The 18807-nt window shown below is 33.5% G+C and overlaps 4 protein-coding genes across 5 annotated transcripts; 3 read left to right on the top strand and 1 right to left on the bottom strand.

Moving 5' to 3' along the window:
* The first annotated feature begins 204 nt into the window (after positions 1-204).
* Positions 205-1118, top strand: LOC144855948 (glyoxylate/hydroxypyruvate reductase B-like). Its single transcript, XM_078713910.1, has 3 exons — positions 205-426; positions 518-693; positions 802-1118. Exons 1-3 carry the CDS (start codon positions 350-352, stop codon positions 1062-1064), a joined length of 516 nt encoding a protein of 171 aa, XP_078570036.1. The 5' UTR covers positions 205-349; the 3' UTR covers positions 1065-1118.
* A 987-nt stretch (positions 1119-2105) lies between these two features.
* On the top strand, positions 2106-6088 carry LOC144855223 (EF-hand and coiled-coil domain-containing protein 1-like). Its single transcript, XM_078713032.1, has 6 exons — positions 2106-3028; positions 4044-4156; positions 5060-5265; positions 5400-5558; positions 5689-5767; positions 5883-6088. Exons 1-6 carry the CDS (start codon positions 2106-2108, stop codon positions 6086-6088), a joined length of 1686 nt encoding a protein of 561 aa, XP_078569158.1.
* Positions 6089-9503: 3415 nt separating this feature from the next.
* LOC144855699 (protein lin-37 homolog) lies at positions 9504-14486 on the bottom strand. Its single transcript, XM_078713617.1, has 7 exons — positions 14475-14486; positions 12302-12426; positions 12136-12186; positions 11864-11994; positions 11536-11702; positions 11144-11346; positions 9504-10908 (listed from the first exon to the last, which is right to left on the bottom strand). Exons 1-7 carry the CDS (start codon positions 14484-14486, stop codon positions 10809-10811), a joined length of 789 nt encoding a protein of 262 aa, XP_078569743.1. The 3' UTR covers positions 9504-10808.
* Positions 14487-14699: 213 nt separating this feature from the next.
* LOC144856398 (U3 small nucleolar RNA-interacting protein 2-like) lies at positions 14700-18754 on the top strand. Of its 2 annotated transcripts, none has more exons than XM_078714400.1 (13): positions 14700-14829; positions 15210-15292; positions 15383-15495; positions 15704-15771; positions 15947-16115; positions 16281-16405; positions 16536-16628; positions 16822-16922; positions 17181-17315; positions 17538-17600; positions 17862-18013; positions 18228-18307; positions 18441-18754. In XM_078714400.1, the coding sequence occupies exons 1-13, from the start codon at positions 14779-14781 to the stop codon at positions 18591-18593; spliced, it is 1386 nt and encodes a 461-aa protein (XP_078570526.1). In that variant the 5' UTR covers positions 14700-14778; the 3' UTR covers positions 18594-18754. The 2 variants fall into 2 exon arrangements, with proteins under 2 accessions (XP_078570526.1, XP_078570525.1); XM_078714399.1 differs by having other exon boundaries at positions 17862-18019.
* Positions 18755-18807: the final 53 nt, after the last annotated feature.

The following is an 18807-nucleotide window of genomic DNA, read 5'->3' as shown; positions in this document are numbered from 1 at the left end:
ACTTATGCTTGTAACAGCTAGGAAACTGATGGAAGGTAAGTCCAGATACAAGTAGCTTTAGAGTATTTTACTGAAAAACTCTAAAAGAAAAACCGCCTAACATGGAATATAGTGTACATAAAGTTGTTATCTCCAGAGACAACAGATCTTGAACTCACACGAACTTCCATCCATGACTCCATAGATTTACCAGACTCACAAAATATGACCCAATATAATATTTATATCTGAACAATTTTGATTTACAGCTATTCAGCTCGCAAGAAACACCAACAACAATATAGGAAAATCTGCCCAGTTTATACTGACAGGCCGAAATGTTAGCGGGGCAACAATTGGCATAATTGGAATGGGAAATATAGGCTACTGTGTTGCACAACGAGCACTGGGATTCAGGATGAAAATCCTGTATCACAACAGAAGAAGGTTGGTTTAAATTTGGTTCGATCCTAGGTCGCTGATTCAAACAGTATTAATACGATATTGCCTAAGAAAACTTTCTACGAATTTTCAACAGATCTAAATTTGAAGACGCGGTCCACGCCCAATATTGCAGTAACATTGAAGAACTTTTAAAGTTGTCTGATTTTGTTGTGATAGCAACGCCTCTTACGCACCAAACCGACGACTTGATTGGAGAACGAGAATTAGCTCTCATGAAACCAACCGCCATCTTAATCAATGTTGCAAGAGGTAAAACATAAATTAACTGGACTTTGTTTTACACTCTCATAGATTTGATCTTTACTATTTTTGATTATGTACGTGATTTATAATCCTTTCTATTTATGTAAATGACAGGTCGCGTGGTAAACACGGACGCTTTAGTCGACGCTTTAAGGAATGGAACAATTCAAGCAGCAGGACTTGATGTCACGGAACCAGAGCCGCTTCCATGTGATCATCCTCTTTTTAAAATGGAAAACGTCGTAGTTTCTGGTCACTGTGGAATATCAACGATCGAATGCAGAGATGAGATGATCCAACAGGCTGTTGATAACTTAAGAGCTGGTTTATCTGGCGGTGTTATGAACAATGAGCTTTTTGCTTTATCTTTAAAATAGAAGCACATCTTTAGCCGAGGTGTCAAGTGCTTGCATAATGTAGTACTGTATTAATACTTAGTTAGAACGTTAACCAAATTGAGACTTTCTTTCTGTAAATAGCAGATTCGACAAAACCCATGCAGCTACTTTGTATATAGGCCAAATACATTGCCTTGTAAAAATAAAATACAAATTTTAACATATATTTACTGTATTTATTAATGTATATTATTACATAGGCTTAGACAAAGTAAATAAATCATCATTATTGTATAAAGATCCATTGCTTGAAAAATACCTATATAAATACCAAATACGAATTATTGATCTAATAGGCCTAGTAAACGATAATGTAAATAACGGAACATTAAAATGTCCACGGTCTGCGGGAAAATTGCTTTATATTCGTCGTGGCGATGTTTATTAGACAGCGGTGCTATAAACTAATATGAATTAATATGATATTGCAGGTGAAGTTAAGCGTTGCCTGCAGGCCAATATCCTCCTGCTTGTACCATTTCTTCCAGTCTACTGAAGGTCACTCGCCTGCTTTCCCGCTGTTTCGTCATCACCTTAGCTCCTCCCATCGTATATCATCGTTTTTTGTATCGTACAATTTATACTACGGTATATCATCACTAAGTTTTTAAGTAGCCTACACTTACTTGATTGAGTTTTCTGTGCAATATTTAATCTGATTCTATCAACTGTTTGTGGGTGTCCATCACAATTAATTGTGATATTTGACTTTTGTGAGTTATTCGTTATTTCATTACATATGAGCTGGATACAACGACAAACTTCGTATTTACTATTAACAAATCTTCGGCGAGGAATTATGTACAGCCAGCGAACATCAAGCTTAATTTTTGATTGGTTTTGAAACATATGGTTGTCATCTTGGTACATTCTTTATTTATAAAATAATTCATCTCACTTTGTTTGGAAGAAAATAAATTTGACTTTCTATGTGCAATAAACTTTGCATTTTGTGTTTCAATTGATGATTTTTGTTTACGACAAACGACTACAGTGTTGAATAACGTCAGTTGTTTTAAGATGTCAAAACCTATCACTTTTCCCGCAAGGCGTGCGCAATTGATTGTCAGCGCACTGTCTTATGCATATGGTGTAGGCCTAGCTGATGAATCTCCAGCGAATGAGGTAGTCGTCCTAGCAACTGGGATAGACCAATACATCAAACAAATATTTCATCATCTTGATTTCAACAACACTGGCGTCATCAACAAAGACGACTTCGATATTTTGTGTGAAATATTGAAAATAAAAAACCAGGACATTATTGAAAATGGTACTATTGATGTACCTTTTAAGCAGTTTCATAGTCATTTGGTTGATCATTTCATGTCTAAATCACAACTGAGTGAGTTTTCGCAACCAAGCCATAATTGGAGACAAAATTTAGAGATGATAAACGTTGAAGTAGATATTCCAAACAGAAATGGACTTACTGTAAAGAATATGTGTAGTGAGTGTTACCAAACTAAACCAATATCAGAAATATATCAATCGTTACTTAACAAATTTGGATATGATCGCATTAACGACACTCCTTCTATTGTTACCAAACATTCACTTTTTGAGGAGCACCAAGAACTGATAGAACAGAACAGAAATATGAGCAAAGAGAACGAAGCACTGAGAGAAGTAGTGGAAGATATGCGTCTTGCTCTGCAGGCAAGTGACGCTCGAACGCTTGCTCTACGAGTTGCACTGACCAAACTAGCCCAAGGAAACGGACATGTCCAAGAAGATACTAGGATTGGAAGGTTCTCCAGATTATGTAGACCGTCAGACCTTGCGTTGGCCAAACTACAGATGGAAGAAACCGAAAAGAGTCGACAGACTTTGATGTCAAACCAGAACACAATGTGCGTACAGCTTCAATGCGCGCGAGACGCTCTGAAGACTGCTTTGACGCAAGTTAAGCATCTTGAAAAAAGGTTGAAAAGCGATGTGAGGTAAGGGACAAAATATTTTGGTATGGTTTGTAATAATAGAAAGGAAATTATTTTTTTCTTATCATTTACAGTACTTATATGTATAAAGTACGTGGTCTTTCAATTATATTAATCAAATGTTCAAATGTACATGAGTCATCCTAAATCCTATTATTAACTTTTTGGATATTTTGATACACCTGTTCCAGGAATCGATATTTTCAATTATGAGCATCGTAAAATTAATAATGATTAACGAAATGGGTCAAATAACAGTACGGAATTATGAATTAAGAAATCACTGGGAATCAACTTATTAACTAATGTCAAGGATTAAAGGTCCAACACACTGTGGGGATATGTAATCATTCATACTACAGTAATTTCCCGTAAGCATTACAGTACAAAGGTTATTGACCAAGCCGCCGTGCTAACACGCTGATCAGCCGGACCCGGTGGCAAACTTCTTGTTGTTGGTTATTCAGGCTGAAGAAAACAATTGTTTTGGAATATTGAAGATTATATTCGTGATAATCAGTACATTGAAGTGCTTTTGTTGTTATAACAGCTAAGAAAACGCCTCAAAAATGTGTTTTCTCAGTTGAAACTACTGATTGAATAGGTAATTTCCAACAATCATGCGTACTTGAGTGTTAGTGGGTCACATGCAAAAGTAAACTTACTATTTCTTTTCTAAAGAATACTAGTCTATTACATATTAAATTAATTAAAGAAAGATGTAATCGTGTCGCCTCCTCCACATGGTTTTGATTTAATGAAACACATCATACATATAATTTCCAAAGTTACCAAGCAATTTATGTTGATATCGATTTAATTAAATGTCAAAATAAAGTGTTATGTAATTTGATTACTATATTCAATTCAATTCTTTATTTATTTCCACATCCACACATACATACTTTAAGATCTGCACAGATCTTTAATTAATAAGATACTGAAAATATAAAATATTCTACCATTTTATTTTAAAAACTAATTTTACATTTTATTTTAATTTATTCTTGTATTTTAGCTCAATTTCCGTTCAGACCGACATAAATTGTTACGACGTGATAGAAGATGGTATTACATTACAATCAGGTGATTCGAATACGTATAGTGTGGACAGTAGATTAAGTCACAGTGGTAAGTCTATAAGTATATAATTAGACATATCAAGGATTAGGATGCAATAATCCTGAGAAAAAGTACTGTCAATCATTAGTATTTTATTGAAGTAAAATCCATATAAATAGATTGAAATAGTTGTGCTAACTTGTAACAAATAACCAGAAAACAAAATATTTTCCGAACTTTAGGGCTACAAAACTCTAATTCATTATAACTTAAGAATAATAAAACTCTAATTCATCAACAACTCTCAACTAAGTTGGAGACTTGCCATGATACCAAACATTTAAGATTGAATTTAATAGATAGAATATGTGTTTACAACTGACTAGTGTTTCGCAATTTGATCAGTCAGGGATTCTTAGAAACCAACCGAGTGAAAAACAATTATCTCATTTACAAACTGTTTTACCGTCGTCGACTGGTGGTCCTATCGGTAGTACTTTGTAAATATTAGATTGTTAATGCCCGCTAAGTACCAATTCCACAATATCTATTAAAATGACTACAATAACATGACATCTCAAACCCCTGGTGAGAATAATTATCATGTTTGTTTTGAAATAAAATTGATATTCCTAAGAGAGAAAAATGAAAAATAAATGAGAAGTGAAATAAACTTCTCATCATTAAAAAAAAATCAGGTTCATGTTATACGGGGACTGTAGGGTAGGCCTACACGTGTCCATCAAGTGTTTGATGACGCCTTAATCGTGCATGTCAACATACAAATTATGTACTAATGAAGAAATTCTTTTCGAGGGGTTTGTTGAAGGAAAAACAGGCAATTACTAGGCCTATGTCATTAATATATATAATAATAAAATCCACCAACAAAATAGAAAATATGTATCCTACTATTACGTCATACATACATTTTGTAGGCCTATAATAAAGTTTAAGGTTTTTTACATGTAGATTCTGACCAGGAGTCAATGGTGAAGTGGTCAACGAAAGAAGAGTCAATGATGGAGTGGTCAAAGAAGGAAGAGCCAATGATGAAGGAGGGGTCGATGAAGAAGTGGTCAACGAATTCTTACGATGGCGCCAAAATGGCGATATTAAAACAAAGAGTGATTGAATCTGAAGAAAACAGCAAGATGATCGAACAGAGATTTAAACAAGTAATGAATATTGTATTTAATTTATTACTTCTACGGGTCTTTCCAACATGGACCTGAACGACACCTTCCACACCGTCACGTATTGAAAGCTTTGAGGATTACGCCAACTCACTTCTTGTTATGAATCATTACAGATGGAAACTGACCTATTGACCGAGTTAGAGCACCGACTACAGGAGATGGAAATTACCAATCAAGAACTACAGAAACTTAAAACGGAGAAAGTCCGACAAAATATAATAGAGACGACGTTGGCGCAAATCATACAGATACTACGAAAAATAAGAAAACTAGTAAATAAAAGACCAATAAAAGATTACTTTTCTAACTTTATTATTGTTGTTCTCTCAAAATATAATATAGTACAGACTAGTACAGTTTCTTCAAAGTAAAAGCATCTTTTATTGTTTGTTTTTTTTGTAGGGATTAGCAAAGAGAATTGTGGGTAAACTGATTTTTGAAACCATTGATTTGTGTCCAGTAACGGATCCACCAGATGAGGGTAAGAAAAGCATGTCTGACGCTTTGAGGGATCTACTCTGTTTAAACACCTCGTTTTCCATAGAAAGTAGGCCTACTTTGTCTTTTATCATAAAGGTAAAATCTTAATCTTTCAGAGGCAGATGTGAGAAATGTTGTTCACTTATTTCACAGGCAACTTCAGAATGTTGAATATCTACCAGCGATTACAGAACCGACGTCTGTTACACCACCAGTCCACGTGCTGAAAACAGGCGAACTCGGGCATACGAAAGCTGGTGTATCAACAAATACCACTGTACAGATACATACAAACTTTTACACATTTAGTCCTAAGAAATAAAACTGTTTAGTTGAGCTGTAGTGTATTTATCTTCTTCTTGAAAAGAAGGCGAAAGTATACCTCTGTAATAAAGTAGTAACCAATAAGGCTATACCTTAGATGATAGTGATTTTTATTTAATACCTGTATGTTAAACAAATGCATGCAAAACAGATCTACAAAATATGAGTATAGTATCTTCAGAGCATCAAAATGTTTATTTTATAACAAAACAAATGCATTCAAATATACAGGATTTCTATGAGGCACTAAGTACAAATTTATTATTTAGCTAAATTATTTATATATAAATCATTATTTAACATTTAATTTAATGTACATATAAAATTTTTCATTTAAAACATTGTATGTATATAATTTATTTAACTTTCTATTATTTCCAGGCCTATAATAACTTATTACAAATTATTATTTCTAAATGACTTTTGGACAATTTAATTATTAATTAAACAATTATTAAATAATTCTTGAACATTTTAATTATCCATAAATAATGATGGTGTAAATAGAAACATTGTTTCAAGGAAGCATTTTATGAACGACACATTAAAATCATTTTCTATCAAGGCAGGTCATATTTTCAACATCAAATTTGCTGCAGAACGTGGAACTGATGGAAGAGTTGTTTTGTTCGGTAATTCCACTATTAAGAGAGATTGGTTGTTTGACAGAAGCATCGAATATAAATATTTAGTAGGGAATTCAAAGACATAGATAAAGACCTAGCATCTATTGCCAATATCATTGTATTGAAGGTAATTAATAGTGAGGACAAGTGTAGTGAATTAATACAGAAATTTGCTATCTTTGTTTTATTTTGATGACGGCATCATTTAAAAAATTAGAATTTTCCCTATACTAGACTACTGCATATAATGTATTGTATGACACAAAATAACTTGAAACATACTTCAGGTCGTAGTATGGCATAATCATTTTCGACGCTCATAGTTTAAATCTTGTTATTATTTATTATATACCAAAATTAGTGACAATATTATCCTAAACTGTATTTATGACATTTTAACTAGAATGTGTATGGCAGATATTTTCCAATAAGACAGACAAGTTAGATGCATACAAAGTATTCAACCTTTTCAGAATTGAATATTCTGAAAACGGAAGCAATGGTCGAGACCTTCTTTATGATTTTATGTTAAATATTTAAACATGATTGTTGTGTTTGGCACACTTACATTTTGATTAACAAAATGAAATGATTTTATTTATCTTATTTCTAATAATCTTTCTAACCATTTTTTTCACTTTCAATGCAATTCGTAGCTTATCATAGAGTTCTAAATTAAAGGTTTATTTTAAAAAGCCTGTGACTATATTAAAAGAGTTATTAGTGGTACTGGACACCAGCCTAATGTATACTGTACACAACTAACTATTAAATTTTCATTACATTGGATGGCAAATTTGTTCTGGAGGAAGAGAAATTGCTACAGCAAGAGAAATTCCTCTGGGAGGTTATGGGTGGCAACCAACAATTGTCTTCAGCAATGCCATGTTGCTTGTAGCGTCAACATGCGCACTCCCAAGAAACTGTTCTTCGGCACAGGAATTAAAAAATGTTCTAGTTATGTCATTTAGAAACAGTTATGGAGGAGCCACCACCAAGAACTGATACAGAAAAGAGAACGAAGCACTGAGAGAAGTAGTGGAAGATATGCATAAAAAATAATTTTAATTTAATCATTGACTTTTGCAAACAGAGATGACTTCATCAAAACTTCATGCAACCACTTTCTGTCTTAAGAAAAGTCTGTGGTGGTTTTATTATAAGCTACCTTGTCTAGGGAAGGTGTTTTATATATATATATTTGTCAATAAAAATTAACTTTAGAATCAGGTTTTATGTATGTTATATTTTAGAATTGAATGAGACCGTTGAACAAAACAACTTCATCTCAAACTCGGATACATGTGCTCATTTTAGTGTCTGTGAAGTCGTCTCGATCAAATTTCCTACACATACAAAGTATTCAACCTTTTCAGAATCGAATATTCAATTTACTATTTGTGAGCTTACAGTACTGTGTCGAACCAATAATAGGAAATAGTGAAAGATGGCTAAGGAATTAAAGGAAAGTAAATGAAGGAGAAGAAATACCAAAGGTAACCTGATCAGGGCCTCGAAGGGTATAAAAAACAATTATGACGAAAAGGAAATCACAGATAAGTTAAAGAAAGCATATGAGATATTTTCCGCAATCGAAGAAGCCCATGCAGTACTTGTGTCCTTGATAGAGGATGAGCACGAGTTTTCTGAAGAAGAGAAATGGATGGGTCAAGAAGAATTCATGTCAGAGATTAACAGTTAAATGTAGAATTAAGGAAGACGTTGAGATAACTAATGTAATGTTGAGTTACATTTAGGCTATAGCGCCACCTATAGACGAATGTCAAATAAATAGGTTGTTGGCCTAGCGATGTAAAACGTGTACATGTGCGTATTTATTGTTGTACTAAAACATCATTATAAAGCCTTCCAGCGTCCAGTGAGAGACGTCCACAACTAATGATGCAGTTGTAGATAATACTGATAATGTGACTAACGTGGATACACGTAATGGTAACATAAATGTAGTAACTAATGCAAGTAACAAATTTATAAATGATAGACAAATCGAAGGAATATTTAAAGCTATGTCTATTCCCAAATCAGTGACACATTATTTTGATGGGAACCCCTTACTGTACCATTCATTTATGACAACCTTTAAAGAACTAGTTTCAGGAATAACCGATGATGGTGTTAAATTAAATACTCTTTTACATTTCTGTAAAGGCAAGGCATTAGAAGCCATCCAATTTTGTGTTATGAAAGAGACAACAGAGGGATATTGTATGGCATTGAAAACCCTTAAGGAAAGATATGGTAATACCTATATAATTGTTCAAGCCTGGGTTGACAAGATCCTAAATAGGCCAAAGGTAGATGTTAATGACCTTATAGTATTCTCCGATGATCTTGAGAATTGCTATGAGGCGCTAAATGCCTTGGGATTTGTTGATGTGTGTTTTAGCTGTTTAAAAGTAGCCGGAAGAAACCATAGAATGGCAAACTGCACAAGAAAAAGATTTGATGTGTGTGGCTGCTGGCTCAGCAAAAGAAGCAAGCAGAGGTGTTAGGTGAAAAGAAACGAGAGATTGCATATGTCCTATTAGACTCTGGCTCACAAACCACAATCATACGACAAGAATGCAAGTACTTTTTGCTATATAAACAAAGCGACAACTGGGTAGCCTAGTTGAAGGACTGGATTTTTTCGGAATGAAGACATTTTTGAAAAAATACCCAGGTAATTTCTGCCCGTTTCCTACAATTAATTTATGACTTGTCAAAACTATACTTTCAAAAATGTTAGTGAACAAATTTAGACGATAATAAAAGATTACACAGCATTGTTGTAACGAAATCTTGTTTGCATCTTTATTTATCCTGTTAAGTGACATAAGTTCACAACTATATATGGTACAAAACTACAATGGGTGGAAATGCTTCGTTGAGGAAGGCTTGTATAGGTTATACAGAAGTTATTTCTCAGAAGAAAAAGAAATCAAAATGCATTGACCTGATAACCAACTCAACTATATTTTATAAGTATAAATAAGCAGAAATTTCATAAATATCATGGAAAGGAGGCAGAAGTAGCTATAGCCGAGTACAAATAAAAAAACAAGAACTATTTGATCGCCATGTCAAATAATGGATGGATGTGGTGAAGTTACAACCAACAACAAGAAAGTTGAGAGCTGACAGTGACAAATTTTATAGCAGTAGTAGAGCACTGAAAGCTTTAAGTACAACTTCCATAAAACTACAAGAAGCTACTGTAAGGTGAACCCAATTGGCAAAGGTGAAGAAAGTTTCCTACTAGAATAGTGGAGGAAGGAATTGATAGGAACAACGACTGTGTGCCTGATCATGTTAATACAAATGTTTGAAGGAAATAATTTGAAAATGTTGCAAGATAGCACGCATGATGAAGAAGAGAGAAGCAGCAAAATTAGCAAACAACATGTTTGGTAACACTAACATATACATGGCTGCAGTCACGTACTTAAGTTAGTGTTTATTGACCGACCGCCGCAAACTAATGCCCAGAAAATGATATTGTGATGGGTATATTATGAAATATTCAAATTTTACACCACCACAGATGTAGACCCAACTTGTCGGACACAAAACTATAAAATTGTAATTTCAGATAGGGCCCCGATTCTGATGTTCAGCTGAAAAAATGTATATTTGCACAGATTGTGTAAAGTCTCGAAATATGTCTTAAATACTAAATTTGTTTGCGTTGATTCCCTTATAATACCACATTTATATAGCGCCCTTTTCATGAGTAAATCGTGCTCAAAGGCGCTTTACATAGCATTATTATCCCGGTCCTTTTTTGGATCAAACACGTATGGAAACATACTCCCATAATGCAGCTTGAAATAAGTGCATGTGTCTTGATCTAACCGGGTACCCATTTTATACACCTGGGTGGAGAGAGGCAAATGTAAGTGTCTTGCCTAAGGATACAAGCAATGTGGCGAGAGTTGGATTTGAACCACAGTAATCCAGTGTCCAACACACTGCACCACACACCCTCACAATAATAATCCCCTTGCCTTAAGGCCCTATCAGAGGGCTTCAAGTGTCATGTTGAGATACCAAAATTTGAAACATTTCTATTATTACATTACATTTAAATTTTCAAGACCTAGCCACGTCATTACCCAATTCGTACATTGTTCTTAACATAGTATAACTCTCTGAATAACGAGAGTAGTTTGCTTGGGTAGTCTCTTTCCACCTAGAAAAAAATGCAAAAACAAATACAAAAATAAAATACAGATAAGTTTTGCGGTAGTCACATCAATTTGTGACACTCAATAAGTTTATTTATCCCTTAATCTAAAGCGCTGTCTAATTTATGTTTTTTTAACAACACAACGCGGTCTTCCATTCATGATTTTGCTCAAATGCGCTTAGAATTTCATTACTCCTTTGCTAAACAGAAATGGAATTGAACATTTTTAACAACTTACTTTTGTCTGATTTGCCTCCACCTTTGAAGATGGTTTTGAAGCAGGATTTCTCCGGCAGGTGCGGTGTCAGGGTTCATATTGATATCAAGTGCCTCATCTGGTTGGTGAACTGGTGAAGGTATCCTGGGATCTCTGTCATCTGGGCATTGGATTGGTGCAGCTAGAGGTGGCGGCATCTTGTATATATCTTTTGTGGACGATTCCTTTAGAAAAATGTGTATTATCATTACTATTATTATTATCGACACACTAATATTTACATACATTTAGATAATATATAAAATAAATATTACAGTAATCAGTTCGAATGCAGTTAATCACAAACTCTGAAGTTTATGGAATACGGAAGGCATGAAGCAAACATCTATTAAAGAATGTAAAATGATATTTACTTGATCAGAATCTGGTAGAGGTTCGGGAGATGGGGTGCGAGTTCTGGTTGGACGTTTCGCTTGTGGTTGGTTATTCATCCAATCACGGCAGACAGGGTATAGTGGAGTACTGCTTTCAAACTGTGCCAGATCTAAGCTTCTATCAAACAACTTCATAATGTATGTATCTACAAAGAAAACAAAATAAACATGAATCCTGAATAAAACATAGATAGAGAAGATGCTGGATGTTCTGGTTGGGGGATTGGGGGGTGGGGATTGGAATCGTTTTATATAATGTATATTGGATTGAATGGGGGTGCTTATAAGAAATCTAAATTTAACTTACGTTTTAAATGAATACTTTCAACTAAAGCAGTGTCAAAGTCGGTATTTGATGAAATTTCTCTTTTCTTGCGTTTTCTCGATCGATTTGATATTTTCTTAGATGGAGATGATGTTGACACAGATGACCCTTCACTTTAAAAAAATGACCAAATAAGGTATTAGAAACAAACATACAGGTTCTGTATTATGGTATTACTATTAGAAATGCCCATATTACTGTAGGTATCTAAACGACCATATTAGGTTCTTTCCAAGTTTGATTAAATTGTTTACCTTTTGATGTCTTGTGGGCTCTTTGTTGACAATTCATCTTCTGAGGGGTCACTATCAAGAAAGAAATGATGTAAACAATTAATACTAATAGCAATAATTCTAGTGTTTTAAAGAAAATTAACTGCATATAAGTCTGGAGGAAGACAATTATGATGAAAAGTTTTACCCTTCATCAGCTTGGTCCACCAGATGCTGCAGAACACCATCTAGACGACTTCTTGCTACTGTAACATCTGGACTATTCAACACTTCTTGCTTAATCTCAAGTGCCATTGTACTTAAAGGTAATCCCTGTCAATATAAATAAATTTATTTAAATGTTCAATTCTCTACAGATAATCAATAATTAAAATGTGAAACAAAAAAACATTGGCCCAATTACTCGCCTAAATTTACTACTACTGTACAGTACTCAGTGAGTATGAACTAAAAAAAATATATTTAATATATGCTTAATACTTACTATTAAAATAATATCAATCAATTTATTATTTGTTATAAATTAATAATAATTAATATAGTAATAGCCATAATAATATAATACTAAACAAATAATCCGCCTATAATCTATACAGTAGAATCTCTGTTTTACGTAACCCTGATTTTACGTATGCATAAAATGACCGATGATGTCATAATTTTTACTAATTTATTACATAAATATTGTTATTTGGCATGCATATACTAGGGTAATTGGTGAACAAAGCTATAGAGAGAAAATTTTCGTACTTCAACCGGATGCAGAATGATGACGTCATAAACATTTGAAAAAATTGCGATTTATAAAGTACTACTCCTCCCTTATTCGTTGTAGTATTGAGTTGGGATTTGGCATGGGTACTACAGGGACATGTCCTCAAAGCTACAGAGCCGGATTTTTTAATTTCAAACCGGATGCAGCCATATGACGTCTCGAAGATGGTACCTTGGTGCCAAACGATTTTCTTCGTAATATAGCCATGTTTGGTGTAATTTTAAAGGTCTTGACTTGAAGGATAAGAATATATACAGTAAAACCTATTTATGATGTTGTGACTTCACTTCTGCTCCTGGAAATCCTGAACTTTGAGATTTCATAATTTACCGTATTATATTATTTTACCGTAGTTACGTTATGTGACGTAACTTTTCGGAATAATATAGCCGTATTTGGTAGCGAGGTTATTGATGTGTATGTGACGTTACATCCCGTCTTATGACGTAATTACAGCTTCTTTGCTGTACCCCGAGTATCGCACATTCGTGCTTGTTATTGATAGAAAATACATTGATTTTTTATTTATAACACTTTATTTAAACATCGCACAGCCTGCATGTACTTTTCTAGTTCGGCCTCACAGCTAGGCCTACGCGGGTAAAGTAGGTAAACACGAAAGCCTTTTTAGCCACGATCTACTGTATGTATTTGGGGTCAATTTAAGGTCAACCTGGACTTTACGAAACCTATGTTCCTTTTGGTTCCGTACCGTATTTAAAACGAAGGTTCTACTATATAATAATATAAAATAATAAATACCGTCTACGGTCTAGGTTAGCCAACATACATAACTTTCCGTGTATACATAATTTAAATATATATAGGCCTAGCTGAGTAGCATTATAGGGCCTACTCAATCAATACTATAATTAGAGATCAGGCCACATCCTACTCTAACAAGTCTCTTAGCCTATCTAGTACTACTACTAGTACTACACTACAGAGACTAGGCCTCTAGGCTGGTCCTGCCTTTACTAAAACTACTACTAGGCCAGTAGAGGAGAGCCTAGACCAGCTAGGCCCTCTAGCTACTAGGCCTAGCTAGGCCTCCTAGATCTAGAGTAATAACTAATAGGCCTTTCCAGCTAGTAGGCTAGGCCTAACCTTTTTAGGCCCTGGGCTGGGCCTAGCTAGGCCTAGCCTAGACAGACGTACTACTAGGCCTAGGCTAGCCTAGCTAGGCTACAAAAGGTACAGTACTGCAGTGTGAAGTGACAGACAGACCTTTTTATAGTCAAATATGACTACTCAAATATGAACCTAGATAAAGTTAATTAATGTTAAATACTGCATATATAAATAAATAATTGTTAATTATTGCATTTTGTTGAAAAACCTTACCTGAAAATTCGAAACCGACGCTATTTTAGTTTTGTATAAACTATGGGACGTCTTTAGTGCCTTTTGGATTGCATGCCGTTTCTTGTTTGTTATTTTTTTTGTTCACACTTTTATACATACATATTTTGTTTATAATTAAGTATTTAAAGGAAAACTTTAATGAAATGCAGATTGCAACTAATTTCTAAAATATCAGCAAATACAATTTAAATAAATATTCTTTGGTACAATTAATACTTACTACACGCGCCATAGCTGCCTTACAGCTCAATTGCACTTTGACCGAGTTCATTTTTATAAAATATGTTAAATAAACCCTATTATTTTGTATTTTTCTTTATTTTTATTGATTTAAACTACTTTTAATATTTATATTAATATATTTTAATATTTTAAAATGGGCGTAACGTAATTTTGAAATAATATTGGTAATAAATGTGTGATGAAAAGAACAATTATGTACACATATAAAGAAGCAGACGACGACGGCATGGTAATTTCACATCCACGTTACAAAAAAAGCTTGTTGAGGTTTTTGATTAAAAATGTCTTTTTTCATTAAGGAATCGGGTAAATCAAAGACTAAGAACCGTAAAGTATGTTTTTATTTATATAAATATGCAATATCTAACATATATACAGCTTTTATTTAAAAATAAATAGCTTTTAATGATAGCTATCTATTAAAGACCTGGCCGGCCTACGTTTGGAGAATAAAGGCTAGTGCAAGTGTTGGTCGTCGATGGTAAATGTCTAAAGAGTCAGTTCGTCCCAATCCTTCGTATTACTGTACTTGCTTGATGATTGTTTCGTTCTTTCTAATCAATAATACATTCATTCAATCCGTTATTATCATATTATTGTATATATCCAATTTACAATTTTATATTAATTATTTAATATAAAATTAAAAGACAACATTACTACAAAGTACATTACATTTTTGAAATTTAAAGGATTTTTGTAATCTTTACAGAGAACAGTTGCTGAAAAATCACAGGTGAAGAAAAAAATAAAAAGACAAAGAAATGAAGAAATAGAAAGCGATTCAGATGAAAGGTACAGTACTGCAGTGTAAAGTGACGGTTTGATTGTAATATTTGTTATTATGATATTATAAATAAACAATTGAAAACATTTTTTTTACAGTGAAAATGAAAGAAAGGTAGATGATATTGAAGCATCAGAATCTGAAGAAGAAACTGTACAAGAAAAACGTCTTCGTCTAACAAAACTTTATTTATCACAATTGGAGGAAGAAGGTAATATATGAATTGTTTTTGGTCAAAGATTCTCATAAGCCGAATGCATGGATGACAAACTCCAATATGAAAACTTAAAACGCGTCCAGGACCAATAGGATATAGTATGTGCTATATTCTTTACTGTTAATCTCTGAAGCAACACTTTTATTGTTAAAATTGCATTAATTATTAATATACAGCTGTAATATTATTGCTTTGTTTTTAGAAAGAGACAAAAATGAACTAAAGGAAATTGATGGAGATGCCGTAGCGCACAGATTGAAAGATGAAATTGTGAGTTTTTGGTTTATTTTGTAATGGAATGTTTCATTTTCATTTGAGAGGTGTCCATTCCTGCAATAAGAACAAAGTGTTATGTTGTTATCTCACACCATTATTCAATTTTATTAGAATAGAAAGATAGAAGAATATTGTTCAGAATGTACCATTTTTTCTCACTATATTTAAGCTTGAACAAAGAGGAAAACTTCAACGTAAGGTAGCAGAGACTCTTGTTGCTCCTTCAAGTGATGACATCAGAATTTTAAGAGGCCACAAGTTACCTTTGACCTGTCTCGTAGTCTCATCTGACAGCCAGTTCATCTACAGTGCTTCTAAGGATGGAGCCATTATTAAATGTAAGTTCCTTTTCAATTGCTTTTTCTACTACTTTTAAGTACTACTTACTACCTGATTCTCTTCCCTCTCATTTTTCAATTTTATTTTTGTGTAGCACTGCAAATGGTTTGTATCCATTAAAAAAATATGTACCTTTAAAATAATGTTTTCTTTTCTTTTCTTAGGGAATTTTGAAACTGGCAAAAAAATAAAAGTTATTTCAGGTGGAAGAAAGGGAACGGAGGAAACCCACATCGGACATACAACACATGTTTTAGCATTAGCTATATCTACAGACAATAAGTTTTTGGTAAAATATTTGTATTTCAAAATATTAAAAATTATTAGCAGGAGTTGAATAATGTGATTTCTATTTATAAGAAGTTCTATTGATAATGAAACTGGTAAATTACATTTTTACTTTTTGTTTTAATGGACAGGCATCTGGATGTAAAAATAAAGTGATTCATATATGGAACCCTCAGACTATGGATCGAATCCACACATTTACAGGTCATAGAGATTCAATATCGGTAAGTTGCAGTATGTCTGTTAGTCCAAGTAAGCTTTCTTAGGCATAACAAAAGTATTTGTTGAAAAAAAAAAATTGTGATGCTCGCTTCTGTGAATCTTGTACTATTTCTTATCCATATTCATTTTTTATATATGTTTGTCAACTATCTGTTCTTTACAATATGCTGTGATTGGTTGTTTTTTTTTCTTCAGGGTTTAGCCTTTAGAAAAGGGACACATCAGTTATTCAGTGCATCACATGATAGATCAGTAAAAGTGTGGAATCTAGATGAGATGGCTTACGTAGAAACACTGTAAGAAGATCAATTTTAAAAACTGATTACTTTCACAATTTGTAAAACTTAAACTTGTGTATATTAACATGGGTAATAGCAGATTGACTTTATTTATTTTCACTAGCTCCTTGGCTTAGATATCACTATTGTGCATGTCTTTTACAATCCCAACTTAGCAGTAGTGTATCTACATGCATATAAGATCTTGAGTAGATGCAATAAGTATATCTAGCGTTCATAGTATTTAATTCCTTTACTACCTATTTGAATTTCTAGCTTCGGTCATCAAGATTCAATAACGGCCATTGACAGTTTGACGCGGGATAGAGCCATTACAGCCGGAAGTCGCGATAATACCATTAGGATCTGGAAAATCCCGGAAGAATCACAACTAGTTTTTAAAAACCAAAGGTATGTAGGATTGGTCATTTTGATTTTTTAGTTGGAGCTTGACACTGAAGGTATCACATCACTCATTGTACACTATTATGTCTTCAGTGTCATCAAAAAGCCATTGTTGCATAAATAGTATAATATATAATTTGGTCATACACATCTATAATTAAACATGGAAACTGCATCAAGAAGAAAAAAAGATTATCAAAAAAGCTAAAATCTATTTGTTTTTTGAAGCGGGTCAATCGACTGTGTTAGACTGATAAATGAAGAACATATGATATCTGGTGGGGAGGATGGGTAAGTTTTTTTTTATAAAGCTAATTAAGGTAGATGAGTTTATGTATTGTATATTTTTCTTTAGCAATAATAATAGGCTGTTAGGGTAGTGTATAGAAAATATGGTAGGTAATATTGTTAATAGCTTATGCAAAGTAGTTGGCTTTAGCATAATTGATTTGGCTTAAACAAGCTAGAAATACAGGAACTGATTATGGTTTCATTGTATCCATATATTGTACAGAATCAAAATATTATCACTATTATGTAATGCTTTTACAGAAGTGTAGCTATATGGAGTATTATGAAAAAGAAACCTATTGTGGTAGTACCGAAGGCCCACGATAATGTGACCTGCAGTGAGGGCGGTCTCCCACAAGAGAACTGGATTAGCTCGGTGGCAGCTTTACACAATTCTGATCTTGTCGCTACAGGTACATGTAGGTAGATGTTGTATTTCCAACATAGCTTAATAGATATAAAGTATCTGGTAGATACATATAGGCATACCCACATGTAACCTTCTGAGGCCCCTGTGGAAAATATTTAGGCAGTTACAGTAGGCCTCTTTTAAACTAACCATTTTATTCTTGTCTTCAATGTGTATGTACAGTATATTGCATTCATTTATTTTTTTTTTTCGTCTAGGCTCAAGAGATTCATTTGTGAGACTGTGGCTGTGTGGTGCTGGATACAGATCCCTCACCCCTCTGTTCAACATACCTGTGGTAACTACATTTCCATAAAGCATTAATATATAAGCATTATATAATATACTACGAGATACAAGCCAATTTCTTGTGTAATATTATTATTTATTATATTTTGAAAACATAACTGTAACTTACTATATTTCCATAGATGGGTACAGTCAACGACTTGCAGTTCACGAGTGATGGACGCCACCTAGTGGCAGCGGTCGGTCAGGAACATAAATGGGGAAGGTGGTGGCGTTTAAAGAATGCAAAGAACTCTATCGTTATAGTTAAGTTAAACAGAAAAGGAGAGATGTGAGTGTAGGCTAAGAAACCTAAATATGTTCTGTGTATTTTATATATATATAAAATATTTTCAACTTTATAAACTAAATGAAATATGTTGTATTATGTATGGCAATGCTTAGTATGTATGATTGAACTGAACCAAAATAAAGTATTTAGTACTGCACTGGAGAATTTTGAAAATGTTATGTATTCTATTAATGTCGACATCCGGAAAGAGCATCTGT

This window comes from Antedon bifida, chromosome 11, assembly GCF_963402885.1.
Source record: "Antedon bifida chromosome 11, ecAntBifi1.1, whole genome shotgun sequence".
Lineage (NCBI taxonomy): Eukaryota > Metazoa > Echinodermata > Crinoidea > Comatulida > Antedonidae > Antedon > Antedon bifida.
This window is presented reverse-complemented; position numbering and strand designations above follow the sequence as displayed.